At 33.7% G+C, this 25139-nt stretch overlaps 1 protein-coding gene across 4 annotated transcripts in view; it reads right to left on the bottom strand.

The window, feature by feature from the left end:
* Positions 1 to 328: 328 nt before the first annotated feature.
* Positions 329 to 25139, bottom strand: part of LOC118185358 (LIM/homeobox protein LMX-1.2-like) — a 262041-nt gene continuing 237230 nt past the window's right edge. For 3 of the 4 annotated variants that reach the window (XM_085806712.1, XM_085806713.1, XM_085806711.1), the window contains exons 4-9: positions 21773 to 21990; positions 18169 to 18323; positions 15034 to 15111; positions 12860 to 13022; positions 4997 to 5086; positions 329 to 1022 (exon numbers count right to left, since the gene is read on the bottom strand). In XM_085806712.1, the coding sequence (XP_085662838.1) occupies positions 784 to 1022; positions 4997 to 5086; positions 12860 to 13022; positions 15034 to 15111; positions 18169 to 18323; positions 21773 to 21990 (943 nt within the window). In that variant the 3' untranslated portion in view covers positions 329 to 783. The remainder of the gene's footprint in view (positions 1023 to 4996; positions 5087 to 12859; positions 13023 to 15033; positions 15112 to 18168; positions 18324 to 21772; positions 21991 to 25139) is intronic. The other variant, XM_085806714.1, reaches the window with a different exon arrangement.

Below are 25139 nucleotides of genomic sequence, written 5' to 3' on the forward strand. Positions count from 1 at the left end.
GGTTGAAACTGTTAAGTAGTTAATTAACCATTATTAAACACACGAACGCTGTCTTCTCAAAAACAAATGCCTTCATAAAATACTTCTTATATGAAGAAAACCATAGAAAACCTATGCTATGTTCCATTTAATCAACACGAAATGAATTTGGAATGAATTATGTTCCATGGCTTTATGCAATTTCTATTGGCTCATGACCGAATTTTGATTAATTTAATCCAACTGTTAGTTAAATCTTGAACGCCCATTCATGAGTGCCAGCAAAGTTTCAGTGCATGGACTATTATGGATTCTAATGGTAAGAATCAAATGGGGGTTAAAGCACCTTTTTTTCAATTAAAGTGACAAATTCAGGATGGCCAGGAAGAAATATTTGTGAAGAAGCTATTCCAAAACACAGATAACTTTTATTTAGCGAAATTTTTGTTGAACCCAAAACAGACGTTTTTTAAATTGGCACAAGTATTGTCTCTGCCTTTGCTGTAATGGAACAGAAAGGAAATATATCACGTATTCAATTAACATAGCAGTTACAGACTCTAAGATGATTCTTTATTTCATAAAGTTTTGAAAATGAGAATGGCATCAGTCTTCAATTAAAAGTAGTGTATTTTTATCTAATTCTTCAGAATGTCGAGTTCCAAATTGTACACCACATGTTTGGCACTGAGTACTGACAATCCGCTAAATGCTTCGTCCACAATGAATCTTTTCTCGCTCTAGATAAGCTGTCCACCATAATCGATAATATGTACATGAAAGTGTTTCAGCAGTGAGTTCGAGCTAGTTCGTCGCGCCAAGGCATTCACATTCATTCGAACTGAAGTAGGACGTCTGCATGGAGTAAAGCTTGTCAATGGGATTGACAGACGATGGGAATATATGCCCTCCATCACTCAAGTTGGCTGTTTGTCCTTGGCTAATGAGCACATCTTCCAAGCCACCAAGGCTTCCTTCGCTGTCCATGCTGATGTCGCTCTTCATGTACTGGGCATCGGGATGGGAAGACGAGTAATATTGGCCTGTTAAAACAATAAAAGTAAAATTAAGAAACTTTAACTAACTTAACCTTTATAACAATAATATTAACATATCAAATTTCTTATTCCTGCTGCTGCAGATATACGATCTCATGCTAATGAGTCAAATGGGTATGTAAATAGAAAGAAGACCCATCAAATGATCTGGACAAATAATATCGTTCAAAATAATATCATTCTGGTAAAAAAAATCATTCTAGTTAAATAATATCGTTCTATCTAATTACATCTTTCTGGTCAAATATTGTCTTTCTGATCAAATAGTATCGGTCTGGTCAAATAATATTGTTCTATATGATAATATCGTTCTGGATAAATAATATCGTTCTGGCCAAATATTATCGTTCTGGCTAAATAATATCGTTATGGTCAAATAATACCGTTCTGGTCAAATAATTTCGCTTTATAACCAGGCTAACACCATTTCTTTTATGATTTATTTATCTGCATAAAATTTCTTATCCAAAAGGACAAAGAACAGACTTAGATTTCGTTATTTCTAGTTTGCAATCAGGGGTAAGTATTGGATAACATTCAATTTGAACGAGCATTAACAAGTAGTTGCATCTACCATTTGAAGTAAATACTGAGCCAATAAGGGTACTTATTCCTCATGTGAAAAAAATGTGTCTAGCATCTGAAAACAGAAACAGGATAATCTGCATAAAATTTCTTATTCAAAAGGATAAAGAATAGAGACGTAGATTCCGCTATTTCTAGTTTGTAATTAGGGGTAAGTATTGGATAACATTTAATTTGAACGAGCATTAGCAAGTAGTTGAATCTATCACTTAAAGTAAATACTGATCCAGTAAGGGTACTTATTCCTCATTTGAAAAAAATATGTCTAGCATCTGAAAACAGAAACAGGATTATAACATGAAGGCTACATAATTTAAGAGGCTAATCTGGCAAAACGTGGTAATAAAAAATTTCGTTTCATACTTTAAGATCATAATTCATTAAGTTAATATTTTAGTTATTAAACTTAATATTTTATTAATATGTCACACCCATAGTGCAATATGATTTCATAATGAAAACAGTTACGCATATTTAAAAGAGAGAAAACTGAATTTTCTCTTGACTGTCTTCAGCCATTCTCGATGAAACTTATAAATAATTAGAGTCAGTAATTGCTATTATACCCAAAAGTTTTCGGTCTGTTTAAGGAAAGGGATTTACGCAAAATATTTAATTTGAATTTACATAATCGATATATGTTGTTCTGGATTCAAAGTCTGAAAATCGATGAAAAAGAATTTTATTGAAACAGACGATCATAATCTTGAATGTGAAACCATACTAGCGAAGAAAGCTAATGTTTTATTCATCATAATTCAGAGAAAAACTATCAACCACAGTATGGGCAACAAAAAATTTGTCTCAGCCAAAGAAACTTCATTTTTATAGGTTTCGTTTACATAAAATCTTTCCAGCGTTTTTTTTTATTAACAAGTAATAAATGGGTTTTGTTTAAAGAAAACAGTAGTCAACAGAGTCTCCTACAAAGAAATAATAAACCCAATTCCTGGAAAAAATCGCCACATTATTTCTACAAAGTTCTAATCAGTTAATGAATCGTTTTGCCCCCTCCCAGAATGTAATTATCACTAGAATATTCTTTGCGAAGAATGCAATTATCATTAGGATTCTGATCATTAAATCAACTGTGGTTCTTTAAATACTTCATTTTGGAGAATAAACAGAAGTCTATAAGTAACCAATGAAAATAACATAAGCCAGTCCTCAAGAAACCAGAAGCACTAAAGGATACATACTTTTAAGCATTTCAGAATCCTGTAACAAAAGTACGAAAGAATATTCTAAGAGTTGGCTTTCGTGAAAGCCTTTCAAAGCTCTCAAAATTAAATTGATACATATAATTACGAAGACGCAATGCTTTCAATTAGAACTTCCGGTGTGTCGCTGAAACTTTTAGTAGTGTTTTAGTGCTATTAAAGGGAAATTTTAAAAATGGTTCTACGGTTTGGTTCTACGATCATTTCCATAAATTTAATAAATTTCAAATAAAAACTGAGATACGTTACAAATTTACAGACTATCAAAATTTAAATAGAAATATATTTCTCAGTGGCCATCTTACTTATGAAGAAATGCTTACAACTTCAACCATAAATTCATCCAAGCGTTATCGAAGAAATTTCCCGCTGAAGATTAAAGAAACCCTTTGATTAAAGAAGACCTTTGATCCAAAATACCACGGCTGTTAGATTATAAAGATAGCTGTTAGATTTGAATAGAGAAAAATCCCAAAACTTCGGCTCCTAATTACTTTTTAATCATCTCCGATTTAATTTGACACTTCTGCATAGATCTGTGTAATGCAATTATATTACGTAAGAAATATTTTTACGCATGTTTTTTCATTTTGAAATAAGTAATATCAAACTGCGCACATTAGGTTGATTTTTAATAAAATGGACATGTCTTATAGGATAAAAATGAGTGCACTTATCGAAACGGAAAATTAATCACATCTAACTTTGCCAATACGTGAAATAAAAGAAAATTATCAATTACAAACGTCATCTAATTATTATAAACCGATGCGTAAAAAGTATCTGATGTGCAATAATTACTAATTATTCCGGATATAAAAGAAGTGGGGAATTATTGTTCAAAGATGCATTTCTGCATACTTCATGATACTTTTCTCCTGTGTTACGAATACTCTTCTGTGTGTGTTTGTTGAAATATCTGCCACAACATAAACCACAACATAGGTTTGAAATGGCAAATGCCAAATGTCATAAGGCAGAACATGCGTCCGAATAAGCGAATACTTAAGCCTTTGGAATGGAAGGTTTGGTTCTACGTTGTTAATCTGTTTAGATGAGAACCGATCTTGTCAGTTGCATGTCGACTGAGCGTAAAAGTTCCGCATATCGTTTAGCGTATCTGATGTACCAACATTTATATGCTATCAGGAGTACTAGTTTGTACGCTATCAAAAGTATTAATATGGTCCGCATTTTCCTACTGCAAGTATTGCACTTTATGGTACATATAGCTAACAATGCCCTTAATTTTTCTGCCTTAAATGGTCTTATATTCAAGGAACTGCGCAGTTTCTGTTTTGTGGTGTTGTGTCACTTCAAGTCTGAGCATGAAGGCGATGAGCGAAGTATTTGGATTAACATTTCAAAGTGCGTGGGCATTTTTGAACAGGCGTAATTTACAACACATACGGCAGGTCAGCTAAAATTATCACTCAAATTTATTTAGCCTTTCCTGCAACTTGATGCAACTAAGCGGCCGAATCCCAGCTGAGAAGTTTCCATATTGGGCAGAATGTGGGCAAGCCAGTCAAATCACCTCGGAGAGAGGATACAACTAATTCCTTTATATTACAACCCGGAGGCCCCAATCTTGGAATTCAGATTTAGAACTATCTCACTGGCCCCCATTACTGAATCGGTCCACCGAGTGTTCGCTCCATCTCAGATGCGCAATGACCACGATGGGGAAGGCAAAAATAACTAGCTCACCTTGTTCTTAGCTCTCACGCAACCCACTCGGATAGTCGGAGCCACCACCGTCTGGAATAGCATAGGCTGCCCTTTCTGGCAGTAGGAACCAGGTTCGTATTATTGTGCCTCCAGAGTCGTTACTTTTATAGTATGACACTAAGCCAGAGTACGCAATACCAGAGAGTAAGTTAAAAGTATGAATCTCTGTTGATTGCTATGATATGATACAAATTTCTCTGTCGATATATGCTTCAAACATAAATATTTTATCTGGTTCAAACTTTTCATCTTTGAAAATTAGATTTATATGATTTAAATTCTGGCTATTTCAAAAAAGAAAAAAATTAAGCTATGCATAGGTGTTTGCATTTCATTTACTTTAACTTAAGTTTTGACGAAATTCGAGGCAAATTTAGATACAGATTAAATGGAGTGAGACTTGAAGGAAAATAGCTCACTCACCTTCTGAGCCGTGTGAGGCATAAGGAACTGGAGGTAAAGGGAACTGCGAGGGGTCGGAATCCCCAACGGACAGACGAGCGTATGGTGGGGCTGCAAAAATTAAGAAAGATATTTTCAATGACTTAAATGCAGCCACGAAACTTTAGATACATCAGTAAAATTACTAATGAATTTCCAATATAACCTCTATTAAAAGACCCACAAGATGCTGTAATTATTTTAAGCGATATAAAAAATATTTTATTCTGATTGTGTGATGTTTAACCACAATTAAAGAAGTATTTACGAAGAGTTTATTTTTCAATGCCTCCAGGAAAAGACAGCGTATGTAAATTACATTTTCTTAATTTATTTTGGGAAGATTGGGTTGGGTTATTATTTATGGTACATTTGGATAAGGGGTTTTACTTGAATTATATTTTTTTAAATCACTTAAATTAAAATTGTCTTCATATAAATTAATAGTCATAATACTAACCTAGATAAAGGCCGTATATTGTTTAATTTTCGGAGCAGAGAATTCAGTGGTTACAGGATTAAAAAAATTACATCTTTGTGGATAGTTAAAAATAAAAATACAGTTACTGTAAAATATCGGTTTAAAACTTTCGCTAAAGGAGTTTTGAATTTATTTATTTTCAATGACTCAGAAGGTTATAAGCTTTAAAATTCTAATATAATTAAATTGCTATAAAAGTGGCGTTTTAGGCAAAATTTGAGAGACAGCTTAATGTGCCATTCTTGCAGACAAAATACTTTTCTATTTGATCGAACAGGTGTTAAAAAATGGTCAGCGTACTGTGCCAGTTCAGAAAAACATATAAAGGAATCGTTTCGGGCTTTTTATGAATAAATTACTATGTGGGACTAGTTATTTGATGAAAATAAGGGGTCTCATGGATGAAAAAAAAATCTAATTTGGCCACCATGTGACTTCCTTGTACGGCATATTAAATTTACACAGTTTTTGCTACACTTCATTTAAACTTATTTCCTCGAATTATTCTAACTTTATTAACCGATTACTCAAGGCAAGTTGAAAATAACATAAAAAACTGCAAATTTTGAAATTAAGTATCCCGTCAATTTTCGTCGTACGGCAGACAAACTTCTTAGAATTTTATTTTTTTATGACAAATATCAAACTTTCCCTAGTATAAGTATAAAAATCGGGAAATCGCATTAAAAATTAATTTCTTTATTTGTAGAATTTTTTTTAAATTTTAAAATTGCCGAATCATGAATATTTTGGTCATTTAAAACACTTTTGTAACTGGAAGTTTTGTAACTGGACTACAACCAACGATTGCCAAAAGAAAAGCCGGATAAGGATAGTTAGACCGGATAAGGTGGTGGATATGTATATATATATATATATATTTGACACTGCCAATTGCAACAAAAAAAGGAGGTGCACGCCTTGTTGTTTTAGCACTCTCATATAGAAAAATTCAAAGTTCTACGGCCAATCGTTTTTTGTTATGCAAAATACCTACATACATACTTACGTATGTACAGATATCACGAAAAATTCTCTTTTGAATCCATTTTAAGTCCCTTTTGCAATCGGTCCTTCATTCTGTCGGTACATACAGACGTCACACAAAAAAATCGTCCAAATGAATTCGCGAATAGTCAAAATGTATATTTTCGTTGAAACATGATAACCGAATTTTTTGCGATTACAATTCTACCTTTACTTCGTACAAGAAAGCTAAAAAATTGTAAAAATGAATCGATAATATTACTATATTCTTTATTGTTTAGTGAATATTCTACAAGCTGATAAGACACGAAGTCACTTCTCAAATAAATTCGTCAAAACATATGTAGAAAAGAAGATAAATGACAATGAAATGACCTAACCAGTTGCCGAGTTTAAATCCAAAAATATAACTTCACCTGTAAAGTTGAAGAATTAACAAAATTACAAAATCCCGTCTAGTAGGACTTTTTTTCTTGAGAACTCAAATCCCGTATTGTGGAACTGCCTCACGTTTCTGTTTTCCTTTCTTTTAAACTCTCAGAAACTATAAAGTTTTAACGTTTCCTTGATATTTCCCACAAAAGAACTCTCGTGAATTTCAATATAAAAACACAGAATAAATTCTGAAAAAAGGGAGGATAGGATACATTAAAGTATAAACAAAAAACAAATTTTAACTAGTGAAAACTTTTATATTTACAAGAGATTATTTTTCCTTCAGCCCTGGCAAAATTATACATCTTTTGTGTAGTTTTATTTACTATTAAAAAACTTTTCATTTTTTACTAAGTTAGAAAAACTGTAATTCTGAAATAAAGTGGGGTTTACCAACGGCCGAGCTGTAACGTCTCTAAACACTGATAGTTCGACCTGGGATCAAATCCCGACGAACGAGCTGGCTGCATGATTGGTTTCTGGAGTTTTCCTCATGTGTAGCGTAGATACAAACCAGTTTCCTTTAAAAATTCCTCCACGAAGGCATCCCGCCCCATAGGCAGATAATCCTTGAGTTGTTTTGCCTTAATCAATTAACCTAATCTAATCTGACATAAAGTAGAAATGCGTTATGTAAGACGACATTTATAAGACAGATAATCTAAAATAAAATTTTTATTTCAGAATCACAGTCATAATCATTGCTTTTGAAACAGGGACTGCAATTTCTAGCAGCAAATGGGCGCACATTCTAAAGCATTATACTTTTATTTCAGTTAAGACAATTTCGTCTTCTTCCATTGCAATACAAACATTTTACCAATTTGTATGTAAGGTTCTAGCTCATTTAAAACTATTTGGAAAGCTAGATCTTAACTTGAACAGTGAAGGGACTATTTGCTAAATTCAACTTGTATCAATAACTCCACATAAGAAGGGTAAATCTTTTATTCAACTCAGGAACAATATGAAGAAATGGCACTCCTGGTGCTTAAAGAGCCTCGCCAATACTTTTGGCGGGAACTTAAAATAGAAAACGTAAAATAAAAACTAACCCTAAGTTGAAAAATCAGCCGCAACAGCACAGAGATAAATAACTCATAGTTGACTCATGGCTAATACCGGTGTAGACTAGCAGGCAACTAGTATGCACGGCCGTAAAATAGCAAGCTTAATAGGCATAAAACAGCGTGGCAAAAAGGCAGAACACGCCCTGCACGTTCTCAACAAGCTCTATCTAAAGTAACTCAGACACCAATTTAAATAGTAGTTTTCTAACTACTTTGCATAATACGCGAACCTAAAATCTCATTCTGGCAATAAAGCATGGGTTGGAAACGAGAGTTTATAGGAAAGATTGCTTCCAAAATAAAATTCACTGTTAATAAAAATTAAATAAAATCCCAGATGTTTACTGGAAAAAAAAAAACTGAAATTGCCAAGTTGAGAATATCTGTAACTTTCTTTTAAAATATTGCCATTTTCAACTTTGTTTGAGGAGCCACTGATAAAAAATTTTTGTGTTTTATTAGTGTTTAGCATGTAGAGACATTAGGATATTTTGGAATCAGGAAACTTGAAAAATGAGCAAAGCCCTCGACGGGAATCGAACCACGGACCTCTCGAATACGCGCCGAGCGTATAGACCACAACACGAAGGCGGGAGAAATACCTTATATACCTCCCTTTTAAACGGCGACTGGGGATTAGGGGACCCAATCGCCAAATCCTGGTGGTGGAGAATCGTCATCCACCACCTTTTAAAGTTAGGGCGCCACTGTAGAGACATTAGGTATTTTTTGGAAGCAGGACATGTGACAAATGAGCAACGCCTTCGCCGGGAATCGAACCACCGAGCTCTCGAATACGCGCCGAGCGTGCAGACCACCACACCACAAATGCACGCTAAGAAGTCGGGAGAAATACCTTATAAGCATGCTGTTGTTGTTGTAACTTACCTCACTTGTCTGAGAGTAACATCAAACCAAGCCTACGAAATTAGTCGTAGTAAGGAGTCCAAGACTGCCCCTGCTGTTGGCTAGAGCCTTGAGCACCATACAGGTGACAGTACGACTTATCTTAGTTATGCCCCCGGTTTTGATGGAGAGCACTAAGGGGGGTACGGGTCCGAGGGTCTCACACCCTTCTTCCCATTCCAGTAACATCTTGAGAGGATTTTCGGCTCGCTGCGTATTTAGAGTGCTCCCATGCCACACAGACACTATACATTTACATATATCCATGTCTTCTTCTCCAGGATGCATATTTCAGAAGTGCACATCTGTATCGCCACCGAGGGAGCCGAGGGAGTGGCTTCTAGAATGGACCAATGGGCTTCCAGTAATATTTCTGTCATTTCACATGACCTATGCCGCGCTTTAAGCAAGATTGTCGAAAACGTTTTTCCACGCAATTTCCTGTACAAAATAATTAAAGCATCGTGGATTTCTTGTTCTTTAAGCAAAATATTATAATAATGTAATCCTAAAATAATATAATTAAATGTAAGAACAATTAAAATTAATTAATTAAATACAAGCACAATTAAAATTAAATAATTAAATACGAGAACAATTAAAATTAAATAATTAAATATAAACGTAATTATACATGTAAGTAGTAGAAGACTGAGCATTTTTTATTGTAGTCTACCTGAAAAATATATCCTATAATAATATACGCAAACTGATAATAATATAAGTATAAAATTATAATAATATAGTCCTATAATAATGTAATTAAATATAAGCACATTATACTTGTAAGTAGTAGAAGTCTTAGCATTTTTTATTGCAGTCTATCTGCAAAATATATCTCATAATAATAGCCAATGTACAGTTTCACAGTTTCAAAGATTCAGCATCACAAGAGCAATAGAAGCTCATTGGTCCTTTTATGAGACCCACTCTCTCAGTGGCGATACTGATATGCACTTGTGAATTATGCCTCCGGGATTCAAACCTTGACCCATCGGTACGGCAGTTAGAGTCACTAACCATTATCCCGGTTGGGCGGCAGTATGTAACAATCTTTAATTTATAATTCTTGCTATAATTGGTATACTAAAGGAATTTTCACACAAATAATTTGGAAGTTTTCAAACGCTAGAAATACGTTATTAATATTCTCATGTAATTTTATTACTCTAAAATCTTAATCTAATAATCATACAAAATTCATCAGCAGATTAGAAACATATTTTTAATTTTTTTTTTTTTTTTTAAATTTTTTATTTAAGCAAAGAATGTTACGAGCTTGCTGTACGGCAATACTGAAATCTTCTCTTGTTTTCTAGAACATGAATTCTGTAGGTTTCTGTGAAAAAGATCTCTTATTTGTATTGGTCATTACATTTTACAAAAATCTGTAGAGATGTTTGTTGCTTAATCTACGTATTAATATCAGAAACCTTTTACTACATTGATATTTTGATGTTTTATTTTAAGTCCCCTAGAAACACTTGTTGCAGCATCGTTATCAAGGGGTTCGTTGCACCAACCCTCTAGTGATGATGCTGCAAAAGTACTTTATTCCCTGCCCCCTTTCCATTTTTAATTTTAACATTTTTTGCACCTTTCATACAATTTACCACTGTTGTTTTTTTTATTATTATTTCCCATGGCTTGTTCCGTATGGGGATTCTGTATATGGGATGAATTTTAAACTTATTAATTTAGTGTATTTCGCAATATGCGATATATATATACATAAAATTCAAAATAAACTAGAATATATATATATATATATATACATAAAATGCAAAATAAACCAGATTGAACCAGAAGAATCAGAATTTAGTATATGTAAGAAAAGAAAATAACGAAAGCAAAAAAAGAAAAAAATGTGTCGAAACGTAATAGAAAAGTAATAAAAGTCATCAAAACTAAAACAAAGAGTTTCATACTTCTTAATATCGCTTCAGGTTTATGCACCGAGACAATGTATCATCGTAACCAGGTTTTGAACTATGTGTTAACACCACAAATTAAATTCAAATTTCTGACTTTTGTACATCAATTAGCTACTTGTTCATTAATGTAGTCAAACTCCTGCCTGGCTACAATACAATTATGTGGACCGAAATACTCTAATAAACAAGTTAAAGAAGACCAAACTACCAAATTAAGACCAAAATAAACATTCGAACAAAATACCCTAATAAACAAGTTAAAGAAACCTAAATCAACCCGTGGGATACAAACAAACAAACAAACAAACAAAAAAAAAAAAAAAAAAAAAAAAAAAAGTCACCAAAGAAATAAATTAAAAGCATAAAACTAATTAGGAAATATTTAAAAACTGGAATACAGTAAATCAAAATGACAAAGTTTTATAAACTGCAATAATTGTACATATAATTTAAATTATAAGCAGCTCATATGCTATATAATTAAAAATGAATATTATAATTACAAACTGTCGAAGAAAAAAAATTGAGGGTAATAAATTTGAAGGGCGAGTTTTAGTTATTATTGTAAAAATAACTTAAACAAGTAATTTATGTGGTAAACAGAAACAAAGATTTAAAAAAGGAAATACAATGCAGTACAATACAATGAATTAAAAAAAAAAGAATCATATTTTAACGATCGCTTAAAAGGGCTCTTTTAATATGATTTATCAGTAGAGATTATCAATATAGATGGCCCAAATGAAATAATGAAACATGAATAAACACTTGGACTAACAAGAGAACGTTACATGTCTTCTGTACAGTTAAAAATTTAATTCTATAAAAGTATTGATTGTTTTTAATTAGATATACCATGAATCAAATGCATTTTTATTAAAATCAATCAGCTTAAAAAGTACAAAAATAATAATTTTAAGAATATTGCTTTTAAATACTAATTTAGTTTGTTAATAACAGATGGATTAAACATGAAAGAATAATCTTTTACGTTTTTTCGAATGGTAGCAGACTCGAATGAAAAGTGTAACAATACAAAATAGTATTTCAAAACTAATAGCCCTTTTGGACTTGATAATTAAAATTTAGTTAAAATTAATGAATTTTCCTTTCATGTAAATTCTGTAAATTTAGAGAGAATAAAAACGAAGAAAAATAATAATTTACCTCGCGAGTCCTGCCGGCAACTTTCACGTGAAAAGGAATTAAGTGAAAATTATCGATGCGTGATTGTAACATTTGAGTTAAAGAACAGTTACAGTTAAAGAACGGAGATAAGAATAAGTATATTCGAAGTTGCAGTAAACCGAATTTAACTTTTAAGGTGATTAAAAACTTAATTTTCGTCAAATTTACACCATGTGGTTCTTTATTAGCCATGTATTAGTTGAACTGCATTAACTTTCTAAATGAGATGTTAATGTTTAACTTTAAAGCAGTTGATTTAATTCATATGCATAATTACAGTCACTCTCTTTTCCTTAGAAATTTTAAGACATGCTTGACTGTTTTATTTATTTATTAATTTATATTTATTGTTCTTTTTGCTTGTGTTTTAATATATCCAGTCAACAATAACTGTAAAATATTATACTTATTATTATTATTTGTTTCAGATTATTTATTCCCACTGAGTCGAATGCAATGGAATTTATTTTTGCCCGCGATATTTTCTACGGCAATTTTTTTCAAACTGCAATGTTTTTGAAGTGCTTTACTTTTCTACGACGATGTTTTGTATCACGATGTTTAAGAACTGCGATGTTTTCTCCTTTTCCTTTCGCCTACGATGTTTTGTACGACAATGTTCTTCTCTTGTGTTGTTCCCTTCACAACGTTTTCGGCTGCGATGTTTTCGCTTGCAATCCAACAGATTTGTAAATTTAACTTGTAATGAAAGCATCTAGTTAATTTAGCTCGAATCTTTTAGTTCTTAAAATTTTTGAATAAAATTTTCCGAGAACGACAAAATCGCAATAATTTTTGCACGCATTTTAATTTGAAAAAAAGTCATTAAGAGAATTCAACTTACAATAATCGGCAGGATCGCCATGACTCAGTTCGTCTGATTTCTTCCCGTCTTTTCCAGGACTCGAAAGATCAGCATTGGATCCCCCGTTTTGCTGCCCGTCAGCTCCTTGCTTTTGGCTCTGTTGCTGCATTTGCTGCTGTTGCTTCCTTTGCAGCTTCTTTAGCTGACGTGGAATATGTGGGAGGGAGACAAAATATTGTTAACCGGCTTGTATACCAATTCAAATATGGAACAGTGCAATAAAATAGTACAATTTAGCAAAACACTTCAACATACAATTAAACAAATACAGCTTGATACAATAAACTACAGACCATGCAAAAGCTGTCAAATTTTATATTTTTTCGAATTAAAAAAAAACCTAATGTTTTGCTGAATATGAATTTCGTTTCTTTCTTTCTCTCCCCCCCCCAAATATACTGAGGGTAACGATCGAAACTGTGAAAAGTTTCTAAAATCACGATTTATGACAGTAAAGTGTTTCTTCGTTCAAAATTTTCTTATTAAAATAATAATGCATGGCTTCACTCGTTTAAGTGTCTTCATTTAATGCTGAGTGTTCATTATGGTTACAGCCGATAACCTGATAACACAGATTAAAAATTTTTCCTATTCATAGGCCTATTTCTACAGCATTCAATGTTCCATACATTCGAAAAGAGAAATTTATAACGTCTCTTGATATATATGAAGGTTTAGTTCATGCCATTCATGCCAGTTAATAATCTTTCGCAAAAAGGCAATTTTAGAAATTAAAATAATGTTTATAAAATTTAGGTTAATTTTCAAAAATAATAATTCATAAATTTTTTGATTAACACTGTATAGACATTATGTATTTTTTAGAAGCAGGAGTCATGTAAAATGAGCAACGCCTTTGCCGGGAATAGAACCATGGACGTCTAGAATACGCGCCCAGCGTGCTGACCACTACACTACGAAGGCATGTTAAGAAGGCGGAGAAAATACCTTATATTCTTCCCCTTTTAAAGGGCAACGTGGGTTTAAGGGACCCTATCGCCAAATCCTGAGTGTAGAGAATCATCATCCACAAACCTTTTAATTCGGGCACCACTAGTAGAGACATGAGGGGTCATGAAAAATGAGCAACGCTTTCGCCGGGAATCAAACCAGGGACCTCTCGAATACGCGCCGAGCGTGCAGACCACTACACCACGAAGGCACGCTAAAAAGGCGGGAAAAATACCTTATAATACAAGTAGTGTAAAAGCATTTAACATGGGAAACGAATATACCTATCCCAGTATACTGTTTGTACTGCCGATTGGAATAAAAAAAAGGGAGGTATACAAACATATGTTATAGCTATAAGATCTATCTTTTATTTTCCACATAAACTAATCTAGATCCTACAAATGAACCTGGCGCATTCTCGCACAGGCGTGAAGTAAATACCAGCACAGAAGAAAGGTGAAAACAACCCTTTATTAATTCCAACTAAGAACAGAAAGACACGATCATCGTGCTTTACAAAAACACCGACAACCTGTGTTGAAACTTAAACGTTATAACATAAATCAATTCAAGTCTGAATAGAATAGTGCTGGATTAGCACGTTAAATTACGGCTAGCTTAGGTTGACTCAACAAATAGGCAACAGGTGTGACAATTATCCGAAATGGCCAAGGGGCGTATTAGTGTAACAGGAAGATTAGCAACGAAACATGCGCTAGCTAGCAAAAACACGCTCTGAATAAACTTCCAATATTCACCCGTTTAAATACTCACTTCACTTTAAATTTACATCCCGGGGAGGAAATGCGAGGTGAAGTTGAGGAGTTCAGGAAGGATAACAAAAAATTTAATAATGCGTTAGTTAAACTAAAGGAAACCTTACACAATATACAAAATTTCAACGTTTTATAGCTAATTGTTTTTGAGTTATGCGAGGTAAATATATGCCTATAAACAGATGTCAAGAAAAAAATGCATTTTTAAATTCATTTTACAATCCATTTTGGAAAAGGAATCCTTTATTTTGCTCCTACGTACAGACGTCACGGAAAAAAATAGTCAAAATGGTTTCGGGAGCGGTCAAAATAGATTCTCAATTACAAAACTTCCTTTATATCTTACAAGGAAAGACAATTCCCCAGAATAAAATGATAAAGGAATCATGCACTTTTAAAGAAATAATTTCATATGATCATTACCTTGGCTCTTTGGTTCTGGAACCATACTTGTACAATTCGAACACTGAGACCTGTTTCTTTCGCTAGAGATTCACGAACCTGAAGAAGAAAAGTGCAAAATGAATATCAGCCGTAAATATATATCAATATTTTAATTGTAATAAATGTAAATAAATCTAATGTGTGGCCTTGAGGATGATTCAAGCTGGTATTCTTGTAGCAATAGTAGATGAACAGAACCATTTAGGATAACAACCGATAAAGTATTTTCTCACTCCTTTGCCAAGTATTGGACCCTAAGACAACAAGGGGCAAAAGATATTTGCCAGCCTCATTAACCCATATTCACTGAGCTAACATCAGTAGTGACTGATGCGAATGTTTACGTACGTCTTTGTTTAGCAGCGTAATTGCAGTTTCTCAACTAACTCTGAAGGGGACATCTTTAGGGGACCTACTTGAGGCGCTGACGCATAGATAATGGAGAATGAGAGACCTATACCAAAAATATGGCTTTATTTTTTTCTATACACATTAAAATACCCAACTGAATTTATGTACTATTATAATGCGTCGAAAAGCATACAAATAATACGTATTTTTTGTATATTTTAGGTACACAATAGAATAAATAATGCCTATAAACAGATGTCACAAAAAAATCTATTTTTAAATTCCTTTTCGTGATACCAAATAACAAATCGAAAAATACATCATCAAAAATTGAATTTCCTAGTAGTAATTTACTATATCATTGTTTCAGCGCCAGTTTCTGAAAATTTAGAAAATATTCGCGTAATGTTCCCCTTTCTCAATGAGAGGAGAGCGAACTCTCCTAAATTTTAAAATAGATCTGTCCACGTGGTAATTGTTTTCATCTTATTAACAAATCCTTGCAAATTAGCTGCGAAGGTCACGCGGAACCTTTCCTTTCTAACTGTTGAATTAATACAAGAACCGACCATCACAGCGAAACAAATGCATTTACATTCAGTCTACGATTTCGCCGAGTCAGCAGCACACTCACGTCCTTTAATTATTTATGGATGATTTGGAGTAGCAAAGGCAGCAGTAAAAACCAGTGAGATTCAAGTTATGAGGCGGCAGAAATGAAGACAGATATCTTATTAGGTATTATAATTTTAATATTATTATGTATTTTTATTGAAATATAGTTTTCTTTTAAAGAAATAATATTGTGATAGTTACCAGCAATTTAGCTATGACTACTTTTCATTTGGCCCGGTGGCGCAGTGGCTAGCGCATCGCGCAGCAGCACCACAGATCCGGGGTTCGATTCCCGGGCTGGGCAAGGTTGACTTAGCCTTTCATCCCTTGACTTCCATCACTTGGGTCGATAAAATGAGTACCAAGTTCGCTTGGGGACTAAACACTGGGGGTCGTGCGACAAGCTAACCACTTGTTCAGGGCATATGCTTACGCACCCGGGAAAGCAGATTTCGGGCACTGCAGACCTTGGCACATTAGGGCTGTTACGCCCCGTAAATTTTTAGTTTACTTTTCATTATGTTCCTAATATAACCGCATCCCTCAGAAATTAAATTATTCGCAAAATATCCCCTCTCTCGTTTTTTGGACGATAAAATTAGTTGAAAGGCCTGTTTCTCTTAAAAGTCCGTGAAGAAGGCATCTCTCTTCTTAGGCAGATGTAGCGTTTGCTTTTCTGCTGTAATGCTATCCAAAGATTAAATTGTTATTAAGGTTTCGGGATTAATCAAAGACTTCAATTTCTTTCAAACTTTATGTGCTAGAACTTTAATCTTATGCATGATAATTTTATTTTATTGAAAAATATAAAAAGAGTTTACTTGTTTCAATAAAGTTTTATATTACACTAAAAATGTTAATACTGGAAATGCTAATTAACCAGTTTTATTTACATGTATTATTTTGAAAAACTTGCACAGAAAAAATAAATCATATAAAATAATAGCTTATAATTAAATAAAAAATTTATTGTTTCAATTATTTATTTTTAACCTTTGGAGAGAAAAATTAAAGCGAGCGTAAGCTTATATATGAATATTTTTAAAAGTTTAAAGAGAAGACAGAGAAAATTTAAAATGTGAGTTCTTTCGTGTGAGAATTATTTAAAAGGGAAAAATTTCTTTAAAAAAAACTCTCCTTATATTTTTTTATTTGCTTATTTTCTTAAGAATTGTATTTTTCTTTATTAGGTTTGAAGAAAATTAAAAATTTTCAGAATACTTAGTAGAATGTCGAAAAAGTTTCTTAATTTAATGATACCTTTTTGAAAGTACAACTGAATAAATTAATTTTTTACCTCAAATATGCAGTTGTCAGACAATCAGGATTTAAAATTCAGAGCGAGCTACAGTAAAACTCATATGTTTCTTCCGTCCATAAAACGCTTCATTTAAATAAACATGCTTGATATTGTTCAACGAGAAATATTTAGCTACTACGAAATTTAAGCATTAGTTTATTTAAAAGATCATATTATAATTACCGCTAAAAATTTAGCTTGAGCTGATAGCTGATATAAAATGTAGAAAATTTTAACAGCACTGATGTTAAAGGATGTAAATATAGATAGGACAATAAAATTAAAGAATCGAACCTAATCTACAATGCAGCTGCATAAATACGTTAGGAATAATTCAAAGATAAATTATTTCTCTTTAACTTAAATTACTGCAGAAATTTTAAAGTTAAGCTATTTAAACTTTAATTTAGAAGTCAAACAACCAAACATCAGCGTTATATTTGCAAATTTTCGCAGAACTAGTTTCGATGGTTTTACCGGTTTTGTTGTTTGACTTCTAAATTAATACTTGTTCGGAGAATTATTTTATCTTAATTATTAAAACTTTATATTAAAAAATGTGAAGAAGAGATTTTTAACATACGTATATCACATTACAAGATAACTGTGGGTAACATTAAATCAAAAACGTCTATTAACACACATATAATACTAATTTCATTTTAGATAACATTTGATTTTTCCAATGTGTAATATGAATAGGAATTAGTTTGCGTAATTGAATAGGAGTTAAAATCTCATTACATATTAAGCAATGAGGTTTTCAATGAGAAACACAGGGAATTAAATTGTTTAAAGGAAGAAAAACAATAACAGTGAAATAAAATAAAAAAGTGTAGAGAGCTTGCCTTCCTGCAGGGTTTTTGGCTGATTTCGAACGAGGCCTTGAACGCTCTCCTCTGGGCAGTTGTGAGAATAGTTCGAGGCCTTTTCGGCCCCCTCCGTCCGTCCTGTCGCGGCTGACCGTTATGTGGAGCTGTCGGGGTCAATTGTCCATTTTCACCTAGATCACATAGTATATCAAAATGTAATTTTTTTTCCCTCGCCTTAATAAATGCAGCATAGTTTTCTATAATTTACTCATTTATCATAAAAAACACATTACTGATTATAAATATATCTATGTAGCATAGTTTTCTATAATTTACTCATTTATCATAAAAAACACATTACTGATTATAAATATATCTATGTAGCATAGTTTTCTATAATTTACTCATTTATCATAAAAAACACATTACTGATTATAAATATATCTACGTAACTACGAATGCTAATAATATTTTTACGTACTACCTATAGATATTGAGATAAATCATTAAGATAACAGAAAATTTTGATGCTAATACACTTCGAAAATACATATCTTGCTTCCTGACTATAGTAGTTTTATGAGCAATTTAACTTTATTGCAAATTCGAAATTAAGATAATAACAATAATTTAAGCGTAGGCATTTTTTCCTGGGAAATTTGCATTTCTTCCTTGCGGCTGCGTAGTTTACACTAAAGATGCGTAAAGTTCAACGCTATTCTAGTCCCGCGTAGAAGCCAAGAAGGTGTCAGTGTATGTATGTCCTCCCGACGACCTGTTTATCGACGTGGCCAGTGCCCGTGATTTTCTTCAGCATGATACTGCGATATAATGTAAGGAATCCAGACATGGATAGGAGCTGTCGAAGATTATAATGGAAATAGGAATCTAGCTTAATATCCCAAACAGCATCGTGTGAAATTGTTGCAGCCAAGTGTCTGTCGACGTACCAGTCAAATTAAGCATCCGTTATACAACTCTTATCTTCATTATCTTATGCTCATTCCTCAGCTGTCATAGACTGTCATAGCGTGTTCATCGATTCTGCAAAGCTCGAGTACAGCAAACTTAACAGCATATATGCTCTTCTGGTAAGGAACCAAATTCCTCACTACGTCATCTCATCAACACCAAATTAAAATTTCCATCTTTATTTATTTATCCATATTTCCATCTCTCAAGCATATGCAGATTTTTATTTGCATATCCGTATATTTTGCGTAATTTGCGTAAAAAATTAATCCAAATAGTCCAGAGGACTATTAGTCTCAAAACGGCATTTTGGTTCGATTCAACTTAAATGTTTGAATCACTTTTTCGATTGTTGCCATCAAATATTATCGCCTGTATTATATTTAAAGAAACTAAATAATGAAAAATGTACATGAATGTATGTATGTTTCTCCTATTGTGAGAAAAACAACGGTACCTACAGCCATCAAAATCTGAATAACATATAGTCCTCCACTCAAACATGGGCACACGTAAGTCTGAATTTAGAGTTTTGAATTTGTTTTAGTGTCTGTTTCATATTTTGAATGAATTTCATTAAAAACTTAACAATTTCAAAGCGAGCAGTGGCAACCTTATAGAGAATAAAGCATTTTTAAATACGCTCCAGCGTGCGAGACAGTCTATCGGAAATTCTAAAGATGCGCTTTTTTTAAATATTTTTAGCCCAACGTGGTGTTAGCCCAAATGCTCTCGAAACGTGTATGTGTCTAGATGAGGGGAGGGGGAGGGGAAAAAACTGTTTGGTTCTAATATAAAATCTAAAATCTATCAGATTATTTTTTTAAAATTTATTTAGTCATGAATGTTTTGAAAATTAGTTCTCTCTTGAACAAATTATACATGAATTTTACTATTAAAATTTAATTTAAAAATAAAAAAATAATTATTAATTTTAATTGTTCGAAGTTTCTTCTTATTATTTATGCTAAAAATGCTTCTGTGCCAGTTAAATGCTTTCTTTTCCTCTTTTGCATTCACTGGCCTCGAGAAAAAATTTAGCAAAGGAGAAAATCAAAGTAAAATTTATTAAACGTTAATTAAACAAAAACAGATGCCAATATATAAATTTTATGAATATTTTTAAAATGTTACCACATTTAAGATAAGTAAATTATATACATTGCTTTATTATGTAAAACTTTGATAAGTTTATATACAGTAGGCATCACTTAATGTAATCGCGGTTAATATCATCACTCGGATATTGCTATCGAATTATCGAAGTCCCGTCCATTCATATACGAAGCCATGGGGAAACACTTCTCTTATTGGAACAGCAGCTTGGTTAATGCTACCAAAATGTTATAGAATGATTTTTTTTTAAACTGGAATAATGATGCCAAATAAAACATAAAAGTCACTGAATAAGGTCGAAATATAATATAGAAATTCTCAACTGACTGAAATTTCGCCAAGTAAGGAATTAAGTCGCCAAGAATCTTGATTTTGATTTCAGGCAGCATTTAAGTTTTGGAGACGCATCTCAGAGAAGATAATAAAGATCTATTTAACACATGCTAAGGTTTTAACATATGATAAAATACAGGAGACTGAATTACTAAAAACATCCTAATAAACATGAGTTGGAAGGAAATTAACGCTTGGGTGGATGTTGATGAAGAAACTCAAGTTGCAGCATCAATGACAGAAGAAGGTATCTGCCTTTTCTGAAACAAAGTTCCAGAAACATTTTTTTTCCTTTCCACCGGTGGAGGCTTAGTCGACTTATGCTTGGCCACTACTTAGGCCAGAAGTGGTGGCTATTTTAGTGTGGAAGCTTTAATAGGTAAGCCATCATTACCTCCTATGAAGGGACGAACAAACAGCCCAACGGACATAGTGATTAGCATCGCTGACTGCCGTGCCTAAGGACCCGGGTCCAAATCCCGGAGAAGGCATGGATGTTTGTAAATGTACAGTGCCGGTGCGGCATGGCAGCACTCTAAATATGCGACGAGCGGACTGTTCTCTCTGGTGGTTTGGTGTAAGGGGTGGGAGACCCTCGGAGGGTTCTCCATCAAAATTGAGGGCGGAACTGAGATAATCACACTGTCACCTGTAGGGTGATCAAGACTATTGTCAACGACAGGCGTATCTTGAGTTCCTTTCCTCGAGAAATATTGTGGGCTTGGGCTCATGCTACTGTCAGATAAGTGAGCATAAGTAACAACAGGGAGGGACAATTACAGCCTTGCCTTATTCGGGATTCGAACCCGGGCCCTTCGATATCCCTGTAGGCTCTTCTAATCACTATACGATTTGGACGGCTCCAGAAATATTATAAATATGAACAGTTTATAACTGAACTTTTGCATAATTATCCTGGATAATCAACTATTAATGACTTTTTCTCTAAATAAAATAGGGCAAAATTAAGTATTTACATATTTCTAGTTACATTAAATTAATCTGCATTAATAGTTTGAAGGATATTTTTCTCATCGTTTAATGTTATCAAAACAGTCATGGATAAATATGATAACAATTGCCTATTATATTTATTATGGTTAATTTATAGTTATGGGATTGTTCAGAATTTGCAGCACTGATAATTACATTAATTCGACCCGACAAAGTCGAACCGTGTGTTCCTACCTAAAGCACATAAGAACTCAGAATATATTACCTCTGGTGACTATCTGCATGACGGCCATCTCCTTTTCGAAGTCGGGCCTGCAGTACAACCTTCCGCTCCTGACTACGAACTGGTCACCTTTCTGAAGCTGGCGGCCGCAGCCCACGCAGACAAAGCACGGGAGGTGGTATACGTGGTCCAAGGCGCGCATCACTAGCTCCGTCGGCGCTATGGGTAGCACGCATCCTGTACATTTGACAGCAAACAACCTGCAAAAACACCATAAAATTTTTTAATTCAACAAAACCCCAAATTATTATATATTCGCTTCCGAAGTCTTAGTAGTATCTACAACAGGCGTCGGAAACTTTTTTTGGCTGCCGGTCAAAATCAGCTAAAATGTTTGCATTAAGAAGACATTTCGGGTCAGAGGTATTTTCATTTCAGAATAGTCTTTCTTGGTGAATAATAAGATCACTTTTATTGAGAAAGTAATTAAAATGCGCTATAAACTTTAAACATAAAAATTAAAATTAAATTTATCATTATAAAAACAAACATAATTAAATGAATAGAAGAGAAACATGCCAATGTGACAATCAAAATCGCAATAACCAACTTTGTATTTGGCGTACGTATATTAAAACACTCAATCGATTTCGAGGACAGCTAGCGGTCCCTCCTCATCAGGAAAACAAAATTACTAGAAAGGGGAAAAAAGAAGAAAAATAAAGCATCGGCAAAGGAGTCGCAGAAACACGTGGTCGTTAACTAATACTGAACCATAAAGTTTATGAAAAAAATATATTCCATTTTACAAACGATCAACCGGAAATGATAGCTCGTTCCGCCAAATCCATGGCTCCACCCATGACCGAGTGGTTAAGACCACTGAATACTAGTAGTTCAACCTGTTTTGCTTTCCATCTCAAAAGAAAGGGTTGGCTGCATAATTGGGTTTCGTAAATTTCTCTATGTGTAACGTGAATACGAGCTAGATTCTCTCAGAAAGTCTTCCACGAAGTCATCACTCCTTGTAGGCAGATAGCCCTTGTGTCTTTGTCATATTCAAATACTCTAACCGATCTCATCTCTTATTAACATTAATAACCGCCAATGTTTGGAGGTATGTCATGTGCTGGCAATATATTTATTTTTCCCCCTGCTCCCCCTTTTTCTTTTTTGTTATGAAGTTGTACTTTACAGTCAACTGAATAGAAGAATGTAATATTGGTAACAAACTCGTAATCATCTACCCGGCCCTACCGACTTAGGGAATTATGATGAACAAAAATTAACTTGTAATGTTAATTGTTGCTCATCATAATTCCCAACTCATGCTTTTATATATAATGAATGCAGAATGTGTTAGAATTATATAAATACAACACGGATAGTTGTTAAATAATTTTTTATTAAAAGCCCAATTCTTAATGTCTTTATTATCCACTATTAGGAATGATACATTCACAATCAGTTACTTTTTTAATGCGAGTGCAGGCTCAAAGAAAAGCGTATGCAAGCAAAAGTCTAGAATTAAGCGAAGCTGAGGCCGGGTAGATTGATGAATGCCCGAATAGTGACTTAATGCACACGACCAAGTTAACTCGGGTAAAACGAACTAATTTATTTCCGCGTAACCAAGTAAATATGTTCAAGTTAAAAAAAAAATTAAGCAACAGAATATATACACCACAATTTTGAGTTAAAAAGATTGAGTTAAAATAAAAAAAGTTTTAAAAAAATGGCGGGAAAAGCACCAATTTCTTAATTTGTATTGGTGCATTAAGACGTTAAAGAAGTCTCAGAGATCGAAGATCTAAATAACCGCTTACTATAGGATGATCTGTCGAAAGATTTCTCGTTGTTTCGCTTAACACAACTTCTTTTTCACGCAATCTTCAGTGGCATCCGTAGATTGTATTATTCAATTATGGCAAAGCACACGAGGGCTATCTGCCTAAAGGGAGGGATGCCTTCGTAGAAGACTTTCTAAGGAAACTGGCTCATATACACGTTACACATGTGGAAAACCACGAAAACGCCCATGCAGCCAGCCCGTTCGCGGGATTCGAACCTCGGACCGAACTACCAGTGTTCAGTGCCTTTACCGCTCGGCCGTTAGTGGGCCTGACATCCATTGAAGAAAGTTTTCAGAAATTTAGACAATCAATTGTTAGGAAAATCAGGATTCCACTACATGTGTAAAAATGTAAGTCAACATTCTATCAGTTTATCAATAAACTATTCATTATCATAGTTATCTATAAAAGGTTATTACTTTTAGTATTCATTTAACAATGAGATCTTCGGCGCATTAGTTTCGTTACAGTTTTACGTGATTTTATCGTATTAACTTTCCATACTATCACCTGCGACTTCGGCTTCCCTAATGTATACTAGACAAACATCTCATATGTTGGGAAATCATCTGCAGCTACGTGGCTGTGAGAATATGGATTCTGAATGGTGGATGGGGAATAAGGATTGAGAAGAACTTCATTTGATCGAAACCCCTCTTCCCTATAAATCACAAATGACCTCATAGCGACGAAATCTATTGTCGTCTTGACCCCCTCCCCCCATATCTATCTACACCATGCTCTTAAAACAGGGACGCAGCTTTAACTCTAACCTTTTCGCATTGGTCATCTTAATGACCGACGGTCGAATCCCTTGTGTAAACACTGAGGGTGAGGCGGAGGATGGTCATTTGAGGTCACCAAACTGTCGGAGGGGATTAAGGACGTGGGATTCTGGGATCAACAATACCGGTATAAGGTATTCTTGGGGATAAAGTGAGCATTGCTTGTGCCTCGTACGCTCGTCGAGGGATGTTATGTGCACTGATGGCGGACATTTTATGTGGGAAATGTCCATAAGAAACGCAAGAAGGGTTGCAATGAGACCCTTTTAATCCTACTGATGTAGATTATAGTCTTGAGTTTGGACCAAATAGTTTGCAATACATGTGATAGGGCGAGTTTATATTCTTGAATGGTAGCAAGTATCAAGAAATCACTGGAGATGAAACTTTAATAAAATCAATTTAGGCATTTTGGATAAAAATGGCAATAATATATGCAAAGTATGCTTACGAATTATAGCTAATACTTGAGATGGTAAAGTTTTTCGTAAAACACCAAGATTATAAAATTCAACGGGTTTAATCAAATAATGGAACTCTCGTCGCTTCTGTGACTTAAAATATTATGAAATGAGAAAGAATCTTTAAAAAATCGTAAATTAAATAAAAAAGAATAATGAATAAGACCAGATATTTAAGAAATTTTTGAAAATATTTCTTATTAATTAATGTACATTCTTTCTCCGCTTAGATTCCGCTCTCTCCGCCAGAGATTACCTAATTTATGTTCCTTCACACCAAGCCACCATACATGTCTTGTCAATACAAATC

Source organism: Stegodyphus dumicola, chromosome 12 (genome assembly GCF_044657685.1).
Source record: "Stegodyphus dumicola isolate Sdum_Otavi_A_Nest chromosome 12, ASM4465768v1".
NCBI classification, from domain to species: domain Eukaryota; kingdom Metazoa; phylum Arthropoda; class Arachnida; order Araneae; family Eresidae; genus Stegodyphus; species Stegodyphus dumicola.